The 17130-nt window shown below is 47.0% G+C and overlaps 1 protein-coding gene and 1 pseudogene across 2 annotated transcripts; both read left to right on the top strand.

The window, feature by feature from the left end:
* The first annotated feature begins 1159 nt into the window (after positions 1 to 1159).
* On the top strand, positions 1160 to 4077 carry LOC123180643 (thioredoxin H4-2). Of its 2 annotated transcripts, XM_044592731.1 has the most exons (5): positions 1165 to 1683; positions 2206 to 2264; positions 2352 to 2465; positions 3137 to 3259; positions 3723 to 4077. In XM_044592731.1, the coding sequence occupies exons 2-5, from the start codon at positions 2244 to 2246 to the stop codon at positions 3858 to 3860; spliced, it is 396 nt and encodes a 131-aa protein (XP_044448666.1). In that variant the 5' UTR covers positions 1165 to 1683; positions 2206 to 2243; the 3' UTR covers positions 3861 to 4077. The 2 variants fall into 2 exon arrangements, with proteins under 2 accessions (XP_044448665.1, XP_044448666.1); XM_044592730.1 differs by having other exon boundaries at positions 1160 to 1683; positions 2206 to 2465.
* An 828-nt stretch (positions 4078 to 4905) lies between these two features.
* On the top strand, positions 4906 to 5628 carry LOC123158150 (arf-GAP with GTPase, ANK repeat and PH domain-containing protein 2-like; annotated as a pseudogene).
* Positions 5629 to 17130: the final 11502 nt, after the last annotated feature.

Genomic DNA, 17130 nt, shown 5'->3' with positions numbered 1-17130 from the left:
AATTGACCAGTCGCGAAGACCTGGCCGGATCCAGCTTGAGGAGGACATGGCGGACGCGGCAACGGAAAGCGATGACGAGGCTGACACGACGATGGCCAACGTTTCCTGATTTGGGAGTTATTCATTTGGAGCTTGAGGAGGACGATATGATTAGGTCAGTCGAGAGATCGAGACGATCGAGTCCTGATTTGGGAGTTATGCATTGGAGCTTGAGGAGGACGATATGATTAGGTCAGTCGAGAGATTGAGACGATTGGGTCCAACCGAACAAGTAGGGTTTTGTTCGGTCGGATATTTTGCAAAAAAAAGTCCATTTCCCTGTACAATCCACACATTTGGTCAATGCCACGCTGTCCACGTTGACCGCGCTCAAGTGTCACCCTAGACAAATGGTTACGGTGGCCGTATGGAGTCACTTAAGCAATTTTTTTTCGCGAATACACAAAGCTTGTGTATCTTTTCATTGATAGAAGGAATAGAATGAATACGGTAAAAAATACAACACATGGCATGGCATGAACGCAGGCATGCACAAACATGATGCTCAGAGGAGAGAGGCAAATCATCACTCAAGCAACTTTAGTCACCGTACTTGGGTATTTTGAAATTCAATGACCAAAGTGAGGCACCAAGTCCACTTTAATAACCTCAGATGGATTTTCTCTTAGGAAAAACACAGGAATGGAATAACACGTCATCTTCAATCCTATAGGATTAGTATGGACATTTGACTCACGCAGGAAAAATGTAAAATTCTTAATATGAGGTTGGAGCGAATGGAAATTTTGCAGTTAAAACCAGTACAAAGGAATCATGAGAGAAAAATGCCTACGGATCAAACAACCATCGTAGAAAAGATCCTAAGGATTAGAATCCTTTAAAATAGTTTTGAAAATCCTTTGAATCAAAGAGGCCCTTAGTGTTGACTCGATACGTGGCGCACGGTCGATCTAACGGCCAGAAAAAAACATGAAGACAACCCAAAGAGCATTCGCTGAACACATTTTGAATTTTGCATAGCCACAAGGCAGACAACGGCCGGTAGTCTCCGTGCCAGTCCACCGGAGGTGAGGTCCGGTCCGGAGCAACACCAAAGCTCCACGTCGCCGGATCTCCACCAAGGCAAATAAGACCATTTTCCGGCAGCAGAAAAGGCATTTTCTTTTCCGTAGGCTCACACGGCACGAGCCGCGCCAGCCAAGTGGTGTGCGACGCGAGACGCGTCACGGGCTCGCTCACGCCGGCCGGCCGGGAGCGGACGGGCCGGTCGATCCATCCAGGTCGTCGGCGTCGTCGTCGGCGTCGCCTCCAGAAGCACGAGCCCAGCATAGCACGGCCGCAGAATATTCCACGTCCCTTCCGTTTCCGGCCCCCCCTCATCCTCCCCAGCAGCAATAAAAAAGCAAGCCAATCCCCCACCCCTCCTCCGATTAATCAAACCGCGCGGCGGCGGCGGCGAGCGTGCGACCTGCGACCACCAGACGACCCAACCGACCCACTGACCCACACCACCGGAGAGCTCTGCCTTTTACGTTAATCAATCGAGCCCAGTTAAAGAACCTCTTAATTGCCCGCCAGGAGATCCACCAGGCTTATCTTCTCCGTCTCCTCCGACCTCGCCTCGCCCCCTCGCCCCGCGGCTTCTGGGCTCCTTGGCGCCAAAATCCCCGCTTCCGATCTCAGGTAAATCCTCTCGCTGATCTGGTCGTCTTCGATTTGTCCGATGCGGTTCTTGAGCGCGAATTCGCCTGCAAGATTCTGGTTCTTGATCCGCGAGGGAGCGGAGACAACTGGATTTTTGTGTGCGGGTGTGTGTGTGTCGGTGGGTGGGTGCTTTCTTTCCCCCGAGCTCCCTCCTGGGTTATTATGTGTTTAGTTTAAAATCAGGTTCAGGTTCTTGTCCGGTTCTTTTTTAGATAATGGAAGAATTCCGACCTCTGCATCTGGAGATGCGCACACGGCCAGCGTAGCTCATCACAATTGCAAACAGATGCAGCGGTAGTTCCTCGCATCCAGTTGTGATGGGGTAGGGAGAAAAATACTCTCCTCAGTCCATTTGACGACAAGTTATCTGTTATACTGCTATTTCCATCATGGAGTAAATACCTTGCTGAAATTATTGTTCGTGCAACGTCTCCATATTTTTTTAGTGTTACAAACACAGTTTCCTTCTGATAGACCATGACATATTCTACTATTGTTTAGGCCTTCGGGAATCAGGGGGCCTTTCATTGAAGTTCACGATGGGGGGCTGTGTGGGCAAGGTGAGTTCGTGTCTGTTACCGAATCTGTGTTTTGTTCTTGAACTCCCGAGTGATTTTTATGTAATCCTCCTGTCCTCTTTTGGTCAGGGTCGTAGCATCGTGGAAGAAAAGCTTGATTTCAAAGGTGGAAATGTGCATGTCATAACAACCAAAGAGGACTGGGACCAGAAGATTGAAGAAGCAAACAAGGATGGGAAAATTGTAAGCAAACTAGCAATTTGTTACAATGGATTACAGATGTCCTTTGCTTCTTATAGTGTTTGGTATGAACTACTTGATGTTTACGCCTATCAGTTTACACCATATATGAAATGAGAATAGGTCTAAGAAGTCTGTCTACACACACCAATTCCACCATGCCCCTTGTTAGCCTGTAAAATAAGTCCGTTCTTGCAAGAGAACACATTGGCGAGGATGTGGGAATCAAGCACAAATTTCTTTGAGAGACCTAAGCAGATAGTATAACCACCTGCTCAAGCAGAAAGTGTGCACATGAAGGTCCTTAGCTGTTGGGGCATAGACTGTAGAAAGCCTGTAGTGATTAGGGTGTTTATTTTCTTAGTTGTGCACTTGAAATCATGGACAGGTTAACTAAACTATTTTCCTGCAAAAGCAGTTTTGTTAAGGGGATGTTTTCCTTAGCAGAGGGAGGTTCCCTGTAACTGTTCTCCCGCTGAAATCCCGGAATATACACGGGTAGTTGTAGTTATTATGATAGAACATGAAAACCATGCGCTGCAAGCCCAGTGTTTATGTTGACCATTTTATTTTGGGTTGAGAAGTCGAGTGGCAAGATATGTGAACCAACAACTAACAATTCTTGATGCAGTTCCTAGAGTTGCATCTGATGTACTCATTGATTTCTTTTGTAGGTTGTGGCAAACTTCAGCGCTTCGTGGTGTGGGCCATGCCGTGTCATTGCACCTGTTTATGCTGAGATGTCCAAGACTTACCCTCAACTCATGTTCTTGACAATTGATGTTGATGACCTAATGGTAATTCCATCTTCCATTTGTTTGAATTATTTATTCACTACAGGTTAACATGACCCTAAAAAGTCCAGTTGGACAGTTTCTATAACCATTACCATTAAAACCCTGAATAGTTACCGCCGCTTTGTTAAGTCACAAACCTTTCAGCCAAACTTCAAAGTATGCAGTACCGTAGCTTCTCATCTTGCCATTTCCTGTTTCGAAGAAGTATGCAAACAGATAAATACTCCATCTGTACCTTATAAGACGTTTTTAGAGTCCATGACAGTGTCAAAAAACGTCTTATATTAAGTTACAGAGGGAGTATTTGTTACTGCCAATTGTATGGAGTGTGGTGGAGTGTTTTTTTCATCCTGATAGCTCCATGAATAACATGTTTGGTTGATAACACTGTGATTAACAACAGGTTGTTCTGATGCTTCCAGTGTTGACCCACCTTAGTAATTCTCCTTGTGATGATCTGCAGGATTTCAGCTCAACATGGGACATCCGTGCAACCCCGACGTTCTTCTTCCTCAAAAACGGCCAGCAGATCGACAAGCTCGTCGGCGCCAACAAACCTGAGCTCGAGAAGAAAGTACAAGCTCTTGGTGATGGCAGTTGAACCATGCTACAGAATTAGAACAGAGCCAGCTTGTCATTGCTTATATATCTGTATTGCCATGCTTGTGTGTCTTATGTGTTGCATGATAGTTTCCTGGTGTACAGTTTCCGTGTCTTTTCCGTCTAGACAATGTTTTACAATTTTGCGACACGCATATGCATATGCTGTGAAACTGTAAGATGACCCTGCTGGTAAAATGCTAGTTTCGTGAGTGTCATCTGCTGGGGAGATTGTTTTGCTGGTTGGGCTTCTGTTTCTGTGTTGAGAAAACGTAGGCCTTCCTGGTATGTGTTCAGGGCTGCCTCGTGCCTCCATGCAATTGCTTCTTCCCCTTTGATTTGTAGGGTTTTCAGAGAAATGTTCTTATGATCTTTGGAGCAGGGAAATCTTGTATTCTTTTTTTTCTCGAGAAAACGCAAAAGAGTTTGCGTTTCATTTCATTGAACAGGAAGAGAACAGCAGTACAGGTACAACCTCCCAAGAGGAGGGACACACGCACACACATCATTGTCCTCACCAAACGAGCAGGCGAGGAGGTGCTACCAGCTACAGACTGCAACTACGAAAGGTCTAGCCTTGTCCAGCCTCCAACCATGAACGGCGAGGTGACTAGACTCAGAGCCTCAAGGCCGTGTCACAGCCGTTGCCAGGCGCCTCCAAAGAAGACAGCATCTCCAGGGCTGTCCAGACCAACGTACCTTCCACCCATAAGTGCCTAAGAGACGGCAGGTGGATGGCAGGACCCAACCAGGACTAGTGAAGCCATCGTCTTGGACATGCCCGCGCCGGCGTACATAGCACCCCGGACGCCCACACTCTATGCTGAAGCCCTCATCACAGCATCGCACTACCAGCAAGCCTCGCCGGAAGACCGGGGAGGCCACCATCTCCAGCTGTCGCATCGGGGACTCCAAGTGCGACCCAAGCAACGCCTTCAAGAAGGGAATGGTGCTGAGACGCCACCGCTGCCTTGTCCAATGAACTGGACCAAGGGTTTCCCCCGGTGCTCGAGGAGAGGGTCGGTCCGGGCCATGACAACGCCTTCATGGAGGTTACGACACCCTCAGGTGTCGCCGTTGTCAGCGCAGGCCATCGCCGCGCAGGGATTTCGCCCCGGCCCAAGACCAGAACCCCAAATACCGCCGAAGCAGAGCAGACAGGAGACGGGGAAGCAGACTGCCTGAGAGGACCATCAGCACCGAGAGGGAAACCACGTGTCAGTCACCGTCGATGTAGGGAAGCACCGGCCAGCGCAGAGCAACAGCCGCCGGGTGGCTTCCAAACAAGGCCAGCCACCGCAGGGGGTCGCGTCGAGCAGAGGTAGTGGCGCCGTCGCGGGGACCTGCCACCTGCACCTTGTTGCCGTCGACCATGGCCGCTGCCGCGGTGACCCGCAGCCTCCGCCACCTGGATCCGCTGGGGCACAGCCAAGCAGTCGTAGCCGCACCCCCAAAGGGTCGCGCCGCACCGCCAGCGTGCTCGCCACGCCAGGTCCAGAGGCCCGACCCTCTGGATCTGGGGTTGCCATCGCGAAACCCTAGGTCCGGAGCAGCACGGCTCCGTCAGCCTCGTCGAGCCCCACGCTCGAGGGGGGAGGCTGCCTGGGAGCAAAGTCCCGCCGCCGCCGGATCCGCCAGGGCTTTGCCCGGCGGGGAGCACCGGCGGTGGCAGGGGGAGGGGGAGGAGGAGGGGAGGGAGCGCTCGAGGCTGCGTCGCCTCTCGAGTCGCCCATGGGGAGGGCTACGCTTGGGAGGGGGCTGAATACTGATTAAAACAACAAGCCGAAATCTTGTATTCTAATCTCAATTTGTTGTTGATATCTTGTTAACATTGGGATTCCTATCACACCGGGATTGTCACTTGTTCATTGCTTACATATTTTTTTGAAACTGTCGGGGGATGTTCATTGCTTACATATTTTTTTGAAACTGCCGGGGGGGGGAGGGGGATGGCTCCCTACCTGAATATATTCAAAAAAATAGTGACAACAGAGTTAAGAGGAGAAAAAAAATCCTGCCACAAGCCGGCGTTAATTTTTTGATACGCCTTTTTAAGACGGTGAGTCCAGAGAGTGAGGTTCGAGATTACAGAGCGGATTGCATCAGCGGGAGAGAGGTGTTCATCTCTAAAAGTAGCCGCATTTCGAGCATCTCAAATCTTACATGAAACTAGAAGGAGAACCAACGGCCAGACAGAAGTGGGCAGCCCTCGGTCTGCACGATGAGGATCACAACTCCGGCAGTGGCGATGAAACTGGTAGCAGACCAAGAGCGTCCCAGATAGCAGCGGAGGCTGGACAGTTGAAAGACAGGCGAGCCCTGTTTTCCGGTGCAGCGTGGCATCGAGGGCATGATGGGGAGTCGAGGATGGTCTTGCGGTGGAGGTTTCCCTAGTATTCAATCTGTCCAGATAGAACAGCCAACCAAACACCCGACCCCTGTTGGGCACTCTAGCGTCCCAAATGTGCACTAGGTTGTGGGATCCGCCAACTGGGAGGCAAGGGCGTCGTAGGCCCCCTTTGTCGAGAAAGCATCCCTGTCAAGTAACGAGCGCTGAGCATGGGAGTCTGTCCATTAAGAGTGTGCTTGGATGCTTGCATCGATTTTGGGCATCTTGCAATTGTGGCCAAGTGCAACCTCGTTGGGTTAACGTAGGCTTTGGGTCATGTTTTTGCATCATGTTTGGTTGCCCTTTTTTGGAGGTAATTATAGTGTGTGGAGGGTTCCTATTGGTTGTGGTTGTACATTGTTTTCGGCTAGTTCTCCATCGCCTAGTATTGTATTCCCCGCATTTACTATTTCCCCTAATCTTCAAATCATATACTGCATGATCCAAGCTATTCCAGCTTTCGGCCTGAGTTGCTTTCGACTTTCTAAGAAGGTTTGTAAGAGTATTACTTCTGTTGTGCCTAAGTATTGGTGGAGTAGTTGTTTGGATAGAAGATCCCTTCATTTGGTATCCTAGGACACACTCACATCTCCAAAAAAAGGTGGCATAGGCTTTCGAGAGTTGGAAACTTTCAACCTTAGCTTTACCCGAGAAACATGGCTGGAGATTCATGACGCAACCGACGTCTCTTTGCGACAGAGTAATGAAGAGTCGTTACTTCCCAGCGACTGATTTTATGCAAAGCCACAACACCTTAGACTGCTTGCCTCACATGGCGACCAATAATTGCAGGATGAGAAGTTCTGAGCGTTGGTTTGATTAAACGAGTTGGAGAGGGCTCCACAATCTCGGACTGAAACGGCAAGTTGATTTCAGGGACTGTTTGGACGTCTCCTATGCTATGATCGGCTAATCGTCCAATCCAATGGGTCATCGAGATGATTGGTGAGACCAACTGGACACATCATAGTGAGCTTGTTCGTATCATATTATTACCAGTAGATGTAGATGCCATACTCAACATTCCTTTGTGTACCGGTGCTGGAGATGTTTTTAATTTGGGCTAATCGGGTGATTACTCTACAAAATAAGTGTATTGTGTTGATGTATGGCAAAACTAATAGGTGGTCTGATCTTCATGAATTGGACATGCATTGAGAAATAACACGGAGGAAATCAAGAGGAGCCACAAGGAAACACACAAATCAACACACATAGATGCAACAAAAAATACACATGGATGTATTCTTGATCCAAATTATCCAAGAGAGATATATGGAACAAGACAGGTTCTTTCCCAAGTCCTAAGACAATGAGGGCTTGATATTCCTAGAGGAATATTCACCTGTAGGTGGCCTTGATACTCCTCGTGGTCTTCTCCCTCGAGAGGTCTTGTTCTCCATGAGGAGCCATCTCTAATGGAGGAATCCCACTAGGGGGTAGATGAGCAAACCGCTCTTGTCTCTAATCTTTGCAAACCCTAGATCTGTTGGGGGAGTTGTATATATGATTTCACCAATGAAGGGATGAGTGAGGGGTGAGAGAGGGGATACATGGATCATGGGGCCCCAAACTGCATGTAGAGAATGCTATCGGACAGTCAGGTTGAGGTGGACCGGATAGTTCGGTAGAGCAAGCTTCGTTGGCGCCTAGGTCTGGCCCACCCTAACGGACAGTCTGATGGCAACAAAAGGTTGGGGAGCGGGCATGTGCTCACAGGACTATTCGGGAGTGCAAAATTTGCACCCCTACTTTCCTTGCTCCCTCTTCTTCCGCCATCGCTTCCACGCTTCCCTATTGGATGGTGTAGTCATACTCCTGTGCTTGAAATCCTCCTCGACGCATGTGATGCACCGCTCAAACCTATACATGCACAAGGGATGAGGGGCAAGTAGTATACCACCTTTGGCAGTGCCTTGTAAACACGTGTAAACAAGAAGATTTACCTTTATAAGTATGGAGTATATGTTGTGCGTCTTTCTTGATGATGGGAACTTGACATGGTGATGTCCATGGGATGTTCTGTATCACGTGCTACGATGAATAAAAAAGAGTTGCATGCTCTGGATGAAGGGGCGGTGATTGAAACCTCACAGACTGATAAGCATATCTGGCCATCATTATGGAAGCTCAAGGTAACTCCTTGTTGGGGAACGTAGTAATAATTCAAAATTTTCCTACGTGTCAGCAAGATCAATCTAGGAGATGCTAGTAACGAGAGATAGGGAGTGCATCTTCATACGCTTGAAGATCGCTAAGCGGAAGCGTTACAAGAACGCGGTTGATGGAGTCGTACTCGCGGCGATTCAAATCGCGGAAGATCCGATCCAAGTGCCGAACGGACGGCGCCTCCGCGTTCGACACATGTACAGCCCGGGGACGTCTCCTCCTTCTTGATCCAGCAAGGGGAGAGGAGAAGTTGAGGGAGAACTCCGGCAGCACGACGACGCGGTGGTGGAGCTTGTGGTTCTCCTGCAGGGCTTCGCCAAGCACTATGGAGGAGGAGGAGGTGTTGGAGGAGGGAGGGGCTGCACCAGGGGAAGGGGTACTGCAGCCCTCCCACCCCCCACTATTTATAGGGGAAGGGGAGAGGGGGCCGCCCCCCTAGATCCATCTAGATGGGGGAGCGGCGGCCAGGAGGGGAAACTTGCCCCCAAGCAGGTGGGAGGTGCCCCCTCCCCTAGGGTTTCCAACCGTAGGCACCTTGGGCCCTTGGGGGTGCACCAGCCCACCAGGGGGCTGGTCCCCACCCATATTCAGCCCACTAAGTCCTCCGGGTCAGGTGACCCCACCCGGTGGACCCCCGAACACCTTTTGGTGGTCCCGGTACAATACCAATAACCCCTGAAACCATTCCGGCGACTGAAACTGGACTTCCCATATATAAATCTTTACCTTCGGACTATTCCGGAACTCCTCGTGATGTCCGGGATCTCATCTGGGACTCCGAACAACCTTCGGTAACCACATACAATTTCCCATAACAACTCTAGCATCACCGAACCTTAAGTGTGTAGACCCTACGGGTTCGGGAACCATGCAGACATGACCAAGACATCTCTCCGGCCAATAACCAACAGCGGGATCTGGATACTGATGTTGGCTCCCACATGTTCCATGATGATCTCATCGGATGAACCACGATGTCGGGGATTCAATCAATCCCGTATACAATCCCCTTTGTCCATCGGTATGTTACTTGCCTGAGATTCGATCGTGGGTATCCCCATACCTCATTCAATCTCGTTACCAGCAAGTCTCTTTACTCATTCCATAACGCATGATCCCATGGCTAACTCCTTAGTCACATTGAGCTCATTATGATGATGCATTACCGAGTGGGCCCAGAGATACCTCTCCGTCACACGGAGTGACAAATCCCAGTCTCGATTCATGCCAATCCAACAGATACTTTCCGAGATACCTGTAGTGCACCTTTATAGCCACCTAGTTACGTTGTGATGTTTGATACACCCAAAGCACTCCTACGGTATCCGGGAGTTGCACAATCTCATGGTTTAAGGAAATGATACTTGACATTAGAAAAGCTCTAGCAAATGAACTACACGATCTTGTGCTATGCTTAGGATTGGGTCTTGTCCATCACATCATTCTCCTAATGATGTGATCCCGTTATCAACGACATCCAATGTCCATGGTCAGGAAACCATAACCATCTATTGATCAACGAGCTAGTCAACTAGAGGCTTACTAGGGACATGTTGTGGTCTATGTATTCACACATGTATTATGGTTTCCGGTTAATACAATTATAGCATGAACAATAGACAATTATCATGAACAAGGAAATATAATAATGACCATTTTATTATTGCCTCTAGGGCATATTTCCAACAGTCTCCCACTTGCACTAGAGTCAATAATCTAGTTCACATCGTCATGTGATTAACACTCATAGTTCACATCGCCATGTAACTAACACCCAAAGAGTTTACTAGAGTCAATAATCTAGTTCACATCGCCATGTGATTAACACCCAAGAGTTTACTAGAGTCAATAATCTAGTTCACATCACCATGTGATTAACACTCAATGAGTTCTAAGGTTTGATCATGTTATGCTTATGAGAGAGGTTTTAGTCAATGGGTCTGCAACATTCAGATCCGTGTGTTCTTCGCAAATCTCTATTTTATATTGTAGATGTTGCTACTATGCTCCACTTGGAGCTATTCCAAATGGTTGCTCCACTATACGTACCCGGTTTGCTACTCAGAGTCATCCGGATAGGTGTTAAAGCTTGCATCGACATAACCCTTTACGCCGAACTCTTCATCACCTCCATAATCGAGAAACATTTCCTTATTCCTAAGGACAATTTTGACCGTTTTCCAATGATCCACTCCTGGATCACTCTTATACCCCCTTGCCAGACACGTGGCAAGGCATATTGCAGTACACAGCATGGCATATCGTATAGAGCCTATGGCTAAGGCATAGGGGACGACTTTCGTCCTTTCTCTTTCTTCTGGCGTGGTCGAGCTTCAAGTCTTAACTTCACACCTTACAACTCAGGCAAGAACTCCTTCTTTGACTGATCCATCTTGAACTCCTTCAAGATCATGTCAAGGTATGTGCTCTGTGAAAGTCTTATCAAGCGTCTTGATCTATCTCTATAGATCTTGATACCCAACATGTAAGCAGTTTTACACAGGTCTTCCTTTGAAAAACTCCATTCAAACAACCCTTTATGCTTTCCAGAAATTCTACATCATTTCCAATCAACAATATGTCATCCACATATACTTATCAAAATGTTGTAGTGCTCCCACTCACTTTCTTGCAAATACAAGTTTCTTGCAAACTTTGTATAAACCCAAATGCTTTGATCACCTCATCAAAGCGTATGTTCCAACTCCGAGATGCTTGCTCCAGTCCATAGAAGGATCGCTGGAGTTTGCATACCTTTTAGCATCCTTAGGATCGACAAAACCTTCTGGTTGTATCACATACAGCCTTTCCTCACGGAAACCGTCAAGGAAACTTTGTTTTGACATCCATCTGCCAGATTTCGTAAATGAAAATGCAGCAACTGCTAACATAATTTTAACAGACGTTAGCATCGCTATGATTGAGAAAGTCTCATCACAGTCAACTCCTTGAACTTGTCGGAAACTTCTTTGAGACAAGTCGAGCTTCATAAATGGTGACATTATCACCAGTGTTTGTCTTCTTCTTAAAGATCCATTTATTCTCAATGGTTTGCCGATCATCGGGCAAGTCCACCAAAGTCCATACTTTGTTCTCATACATGGATCCTATCTTGGATTTCATGGCTTCCAGTCATTTGTTGGAATCCGGGCCTACCATCGCTTCTCCATAGCTCATAGGTTCATCATTGTCCAACATCATGACCTTTAAGACAGGGTTACCACTCAAAAGTTGTACACACCCTTGTCGACCTACGAGGTTTGATAGTAACTTGATCTGAAGCTCCATGATCATCATCATTAGCTTTCTCTTCAACTGAGGTAGGTGTCACAGAAACATCTTTCTGTGCTGTGCTACTCTCTGGTTGAAGTAAAGGTTCAACAACCTCATCAAGTTCTATCTTCCTCCCACTCAATTCTTTCGAGAGAAACTCTTTCTCGAGAAAGGACATTCCTAGTGACAAACACTTTGCCCTCAGATCTGAGATAGAAGGTATACCCAATCGTCTTGTTTGGGTATTCTATGAAGACATGATTTTCTGCTTTGGGTTCGAGCTTTTCTGGCCGAAGCCTATCGACATAAGAATCGTAGCCCCAAACCTTAAGAAACAACAACTTAGGTTTCTTGCCAAACCATAGTTCATACGGTGTCGTCTCCACGGACTTAGATGGTGCCTTATTTAAAGTGAATGCAATTGTCTCTAATGCATAACCCCAAAATGATAGCGGTAGATCGGTAAGAGACATAATAGATCGCATCATATCCAATAGGGTGCGATTACGACGTTTAGACACACCATTACGCTATGGTGTTCTAGGTGGCGTCAACTGTGAAAATATTCCACCTTGTCTTTAGTGATTGCCAAACTCATAACTCGGATACTCTCCCCTTGATCAGATCGTAGGAACTTGATATTCTTGTTATGATGATTCTCAACTTCACTCTGAAATTGCTTGAACTTTTCAAATGTTTCAGACTTATGCTTCATTAAGTAAATATACCCATATCTACTCAATTCATCGGGGAAGGTGAGAAAATAACGATATCCACCGCGTGTGTCAACACTCATCGGACCGCACACATCAGCATGTGTGATTTCTAACAAGTCACTTGCCCGTTCCATTGTTCCAGAAAATGGGGTTTTAGTCATCTTGCTTATGAGGCATGGTTTGCATGTGTCAGGTGATTCAAAATCAAGTGACTCCAAAAGTCCATTAGCATGGAGGTTCTTCATGCGCTTTACACCAATATGACCTAAGCGGCAGTGCCACAAGAAAGTGGTACTATCATTATCAACTCTACATCTTTTGGCATCAATGTTATGAACATGTGTATCACTACGACCGAGATTCAGTAAACCATTCACATTGGGAACATGACCATAGAAGGTATTATTCATGTAAATAGAATAACCATTATTCTCTGACTTAAATGAATAAGCGTATTGCAACAAACATGATCTAATCATGTTCATGCTCAACACAGACACCAATACAAACAACATTTATCTGGGTTCAACACTAATCCCGAATGTAGAGGGAGCGTGCGATGGTGATCATATCATCCTTGGAAACACTTCCAACACACATCGTCACCTCGCCCTTAGCTAGTCTCCGTTTATTCCGTAGCTTTTGTTTCGAGCTACCAATATTAGCAACTAAACCGGTATCTAATACCCAGGTGCTACTAGGAGTACTAGTAAGGTACACATCAATAACACATATATCAAATATACTTTTGTTGAAGTTGCCAGCCTTCTTATCTACCAAGTATTTGAGGCAGTTCCACTACCAGTGACCGTTCCCCTAATAGAAGCACTTCGTCTCGGGTTTGGGTTCTTGGGTTTCTTCACTGGAGCGACAACTGACTTGCCATTCATGAAGTTTCCCTTCTTGCCCTTGCCCTTCTTTGAAACCAGTGGTCTTGTTAACCATCAACACTTGATGCTCCTTCTGGATTTCTACCTTTACGGACTTAAGCACGACGAACATCTCCGGGATCATCTTCCCTTGCATGTTATAATTTATCACGAAACTCTAGCAGCTTGGTGATAGTGACTGGAGAAATTTTGTCAAACACTCTCTTATCTGGAAGATTAACTCCCACTTGATTCAAGTGATTGAAGTACCCAGACATTCTGAGCACATGCTCACTGGCTGGCCTATTCTCCTCCATCTTGTAGGCAAAGATCTTGTCAGAGGTCTCAAACCTCTCAACACGGGCATGAGCCTGAAATACCAATTTCAGCTCTTGGAACATCTCATATGTTCCATGGCGTTCAAAACGCTTTTGGAGTCCCGACTCTAAGCCGTAAAGCATGGCGCACTAAACTATCAGGTAGTCATCAGAACGTGTCTGCCAGATGTTCACAACATCCAAAGACAACGCCAGAGGGGTTGGCACACCGAGCGGTGCATCAAGGACATAAGCCTTCTGTGTAGCAGTGAGGACAATCCTCAGACTACGGCCCTAGTCCGCACAATTGCTTACAATATCTTTCTACTTAGTCTTTCTCTAGGAACGTATTAAAACAAGGAGCTAAAGCGCGAGCTATTAATCCACAACATAATTTGCAAAGACAATTTAGACTATGTTCATGATAATTAAGTTCATCTAATCAAATTATTTAATGAACTCCCACTCAGATAGACATCCCTCTAGTCATCTAAGTGATACGTGATCCGAATCGACTAAGCCGTGTCCGATCATCACGTGAGACGGACTAGTCATCAACGGTGAACATCTCCATGTTGATCGCATCTACTATACGACTCATGTTTGACCTTTCGGTCTCTTGTGTTCCGAGGCCATGTCTGTACATGCTAGGCTCGTCAAGTCAACCTAAGTGTTTCACATGTGTAAATCTGGCTTACACCCGTTGTATGCAAACGTTAGAATCTATCACACCCGATCATCACATGGTGCTTCGAAACAACAAACCTTCGCAGCGGTGCACAATTAGCGGGAACACATCTCTTGAAATTTTAGTGAGGGATCATCTTATTTATGCTACCATCGTTCTAAGCAAATAAGATTTAAACATGAAAAACATCACATGCAAATCATAAAGTGACATGATATGGCCAATATCATCTTGCGCCTTTGATCTCCATCTTCGAGGCGCGGCATGATCACCTTTGCCACCGGCATGACACCATGATCTCCATCATCGTGTCTTCATGAAGTTGTCTCACCAACTATTACTTCTACTACTATGGCTAACGGTTAGCAACAAAGTAAAGTGATTACATGGCGTTTTTCATTGACATGCAGGTCATACAATAAATTAAGACAACTCCTATGGCTCCTGCCGGTTGTCATACTCATCGACATGCAAGTCGTGATTCCTATTACAAGAACATGATCAATCTCATACATCACATACATATAATTCATCACATCCTTTTGGCCATATCACATCACATAGCATACCCTACAAAAACAAGTTAGACGTCCTCTAATTGTTATTGCATGTTTTACGTGGCTGCTATGGGTTTCTAGCAAGAACGTTTCTTACCTACGCAAAAGCCACAACGGTGATATGCCCATTGCTATTTACCCTTCATAAGGACCCTCTTCATCGAATCCGATCCGACTAAAGTGGGAGAGACAGACACCTGCTAGCCACCTTATGCATCAAGTGCATGTCTGTCGGTGGAACCAGTCTCACGTAAGAGTACGTGTAAGGTCGGTCCGGCCCGCTTCACCCCACAATGCCGCCGAATAAAGATAAGACTAGTAACGGTAAGCAAATTGACCAAATCATCGCCCACAACTACTTTGTGTTCTACTCGTGCATAGAATCTACGCATAGACCTAGCTCATGATGCCACTGTTGGGGAACGTAGTAATAGTTCAAAATTTTCCTACGTGTCACCAAGATCATTCTAGGAGATGCTAGCAACAAGAGAGAGGGAGTGCATCTTCATACCCTTGAAGATCGCTAAGCGGAAGCGTTACAAGAACGCGGTTGATGGAGTCGTACTCGCGGCAATTCAAATCGAGGAAGATCCGATCCAAGTGCCGAACGGACGGTGCCTCCGCGTTCAACACACGTACAACCCGGGGACGTCTCCTCCTTCTTGATCTAGCAAGGGGAGAGGAGAAGTTGAGGGAGAACTCCGGCAGCACGACGGTGTGGTGGTGGAGCTTGCGGTTCTCCTGTAGTGCTTCGCCAAGCACTACGGAGGAGGAGGAGGTGTTGGAGGAGGGAGGGGCTGCGCCAAGGGAAGGGGTACTGCAGCCCTCCCACCCCCACTATTTATAGGGGAATGGGAGAGGGGGCCGGCCCCCTAGATCCATCTAGATGGGGGGGCAGCCAGGAGGGGAAACTTGCCCCCAAGCAGGTGGGAGGCCCCCCTCCCCTAGGGTTTCCAACCCTAGGCGCCTTGGGCCCTTGGGGGCACACCAGCCCACTAGGGGGCTGGTCCCCACCCATATTCAGCCCACTAAGTCCTCCGGGTCAGGTGGCCCCACCCGGTGGACCCCCGGACACCTTTCGGTGGTCCCGGTACAATACCGATAACCCCCGAAGCCATTCCGGCGACTGAAACTGGACTTCCCATATATAAATCTTTACCTCCGGACTATTCCGGAACTCCTTGTGACATCCGGGAACTCATCCGGGACTCCTAACAACCTTCGGTAACCACATACAATTTCCCATAATAACTCTAGCGTCACCGAACCTTAAGTGTGTAGACCCTACGGGTTCGGGAACCATGCAGACATGACCGAGACATCTCTCCGGCCAATAACCAACAGCGGGATCTGGATACCCATGCTGGCTCCCACATGTTCCACGATGATCTGATCGGATGAACCACGATGTCGGGGATTCAATCAATCCCGTATACAATCCCCTTTGTCCATCGGTATGTTACTTGCCCGAGATTCGCTCATCGGTATCTGCTACCTCTTGAGCATGCGTTGGTTTTCCCTTGAAGAGGAAAGGGTGATGCAGCAGAGTAGCGTAAGTATTTCCCTCGGTTTTTGAGAACCAAGGTATCAATCCAGTAGGAGGCTACACGCAAATCGCCTAGTACCTGCACAAACAATCAAGAACCTTGCAACAAACGCGATAAAGGGGTTGTCAATCCCTTCACGTCCACTTGCAAAAGTGAGATCTGATAAGGATAATAAGATAAATATTGGTATTTTTGTTGTATAGATTGAAAAGTAAATATTGCAAAATAAATAGTAAACTAGATTTATAGATCGGAAACTTATATAATGTAAAGTAGACCCGGGGGCCATAGGTTTCACTACTGGCTTCTCTCAAGATAGCATATATTACGGTGGGTGAACAAATTACTGCCGAGCAATTGATAGAAAAGCGCATAGTTATGAGAATATCTAGGCATGATCATGAACATAGGCATCACGTCCGTGTCAAGTAGACCGAAACGATTCTGCATCTACTACTATTACTCCACACATCGACCGCTATCCAGCATGCATCTAGAGTATTAAGTTCATAAGAACAGAGTAACGCATTAGGCAAGATGACATGATGTAGAGGGATAAACTCAAGCAATATGATATAAACCCCATCTTTTTATCCCCGATGGCAACAATACAATACATGTCGGTTCCCTTTCTGTAAGTGGGATCGAGCACCGCAAGATTGAACCCAAAGCTAAGCACTTCTCCCATTGCAAGAAAGATCAATCTAGTAGGCCAAACTAAACCGATAATTTGAAGAGACTTGCAA

Source organism: Triticum aestivum, chromosome 1D, assembly GCF_018294505.1.
Source record: "Triticum aestivum cultivar Chinese Spring chromosome 1D, IWGSC CS RefSeq v2.1, whole genome shotgun sequence".
In the NCBI taxonomy this organism is placed as follows: Eukaryota; Viridiplantae; Streptophyta; class Magnoliopsida; order Poales; family Poaceae; genus Triticum; species Triticum aestivum.
The sequence above is the reverse complement of the archived record's forward strand: the minus strand, read 5'-3'. Positions and strand labels throughout refer to the sequence as shown.

Bases quoted from the DNA above. Each gene is read 5' to 3' on its own strand.
- LOC123180643 (XM_044592730.1), top strand. From the start codon at position 2,244: ATGGGGGGCTGTGTGGGCAAGGTGAGTTCGTGTCTGTTACCGAATCTG. The intron at 2,466-3,136 runs GTAAGCAAACTA...TTTCTTTTGTAG, and splicing joins CAAACAAGGATGGGAAAATT to GTTGTGGCAAACTTCAGCGC. The intron at 3,260-3,722 runs GTAATTCCATCT...GATGATCTGCAG, and splicing joins TTGATGTTGATGACCTAATG to GATTTCAGCTCAACATGGGA.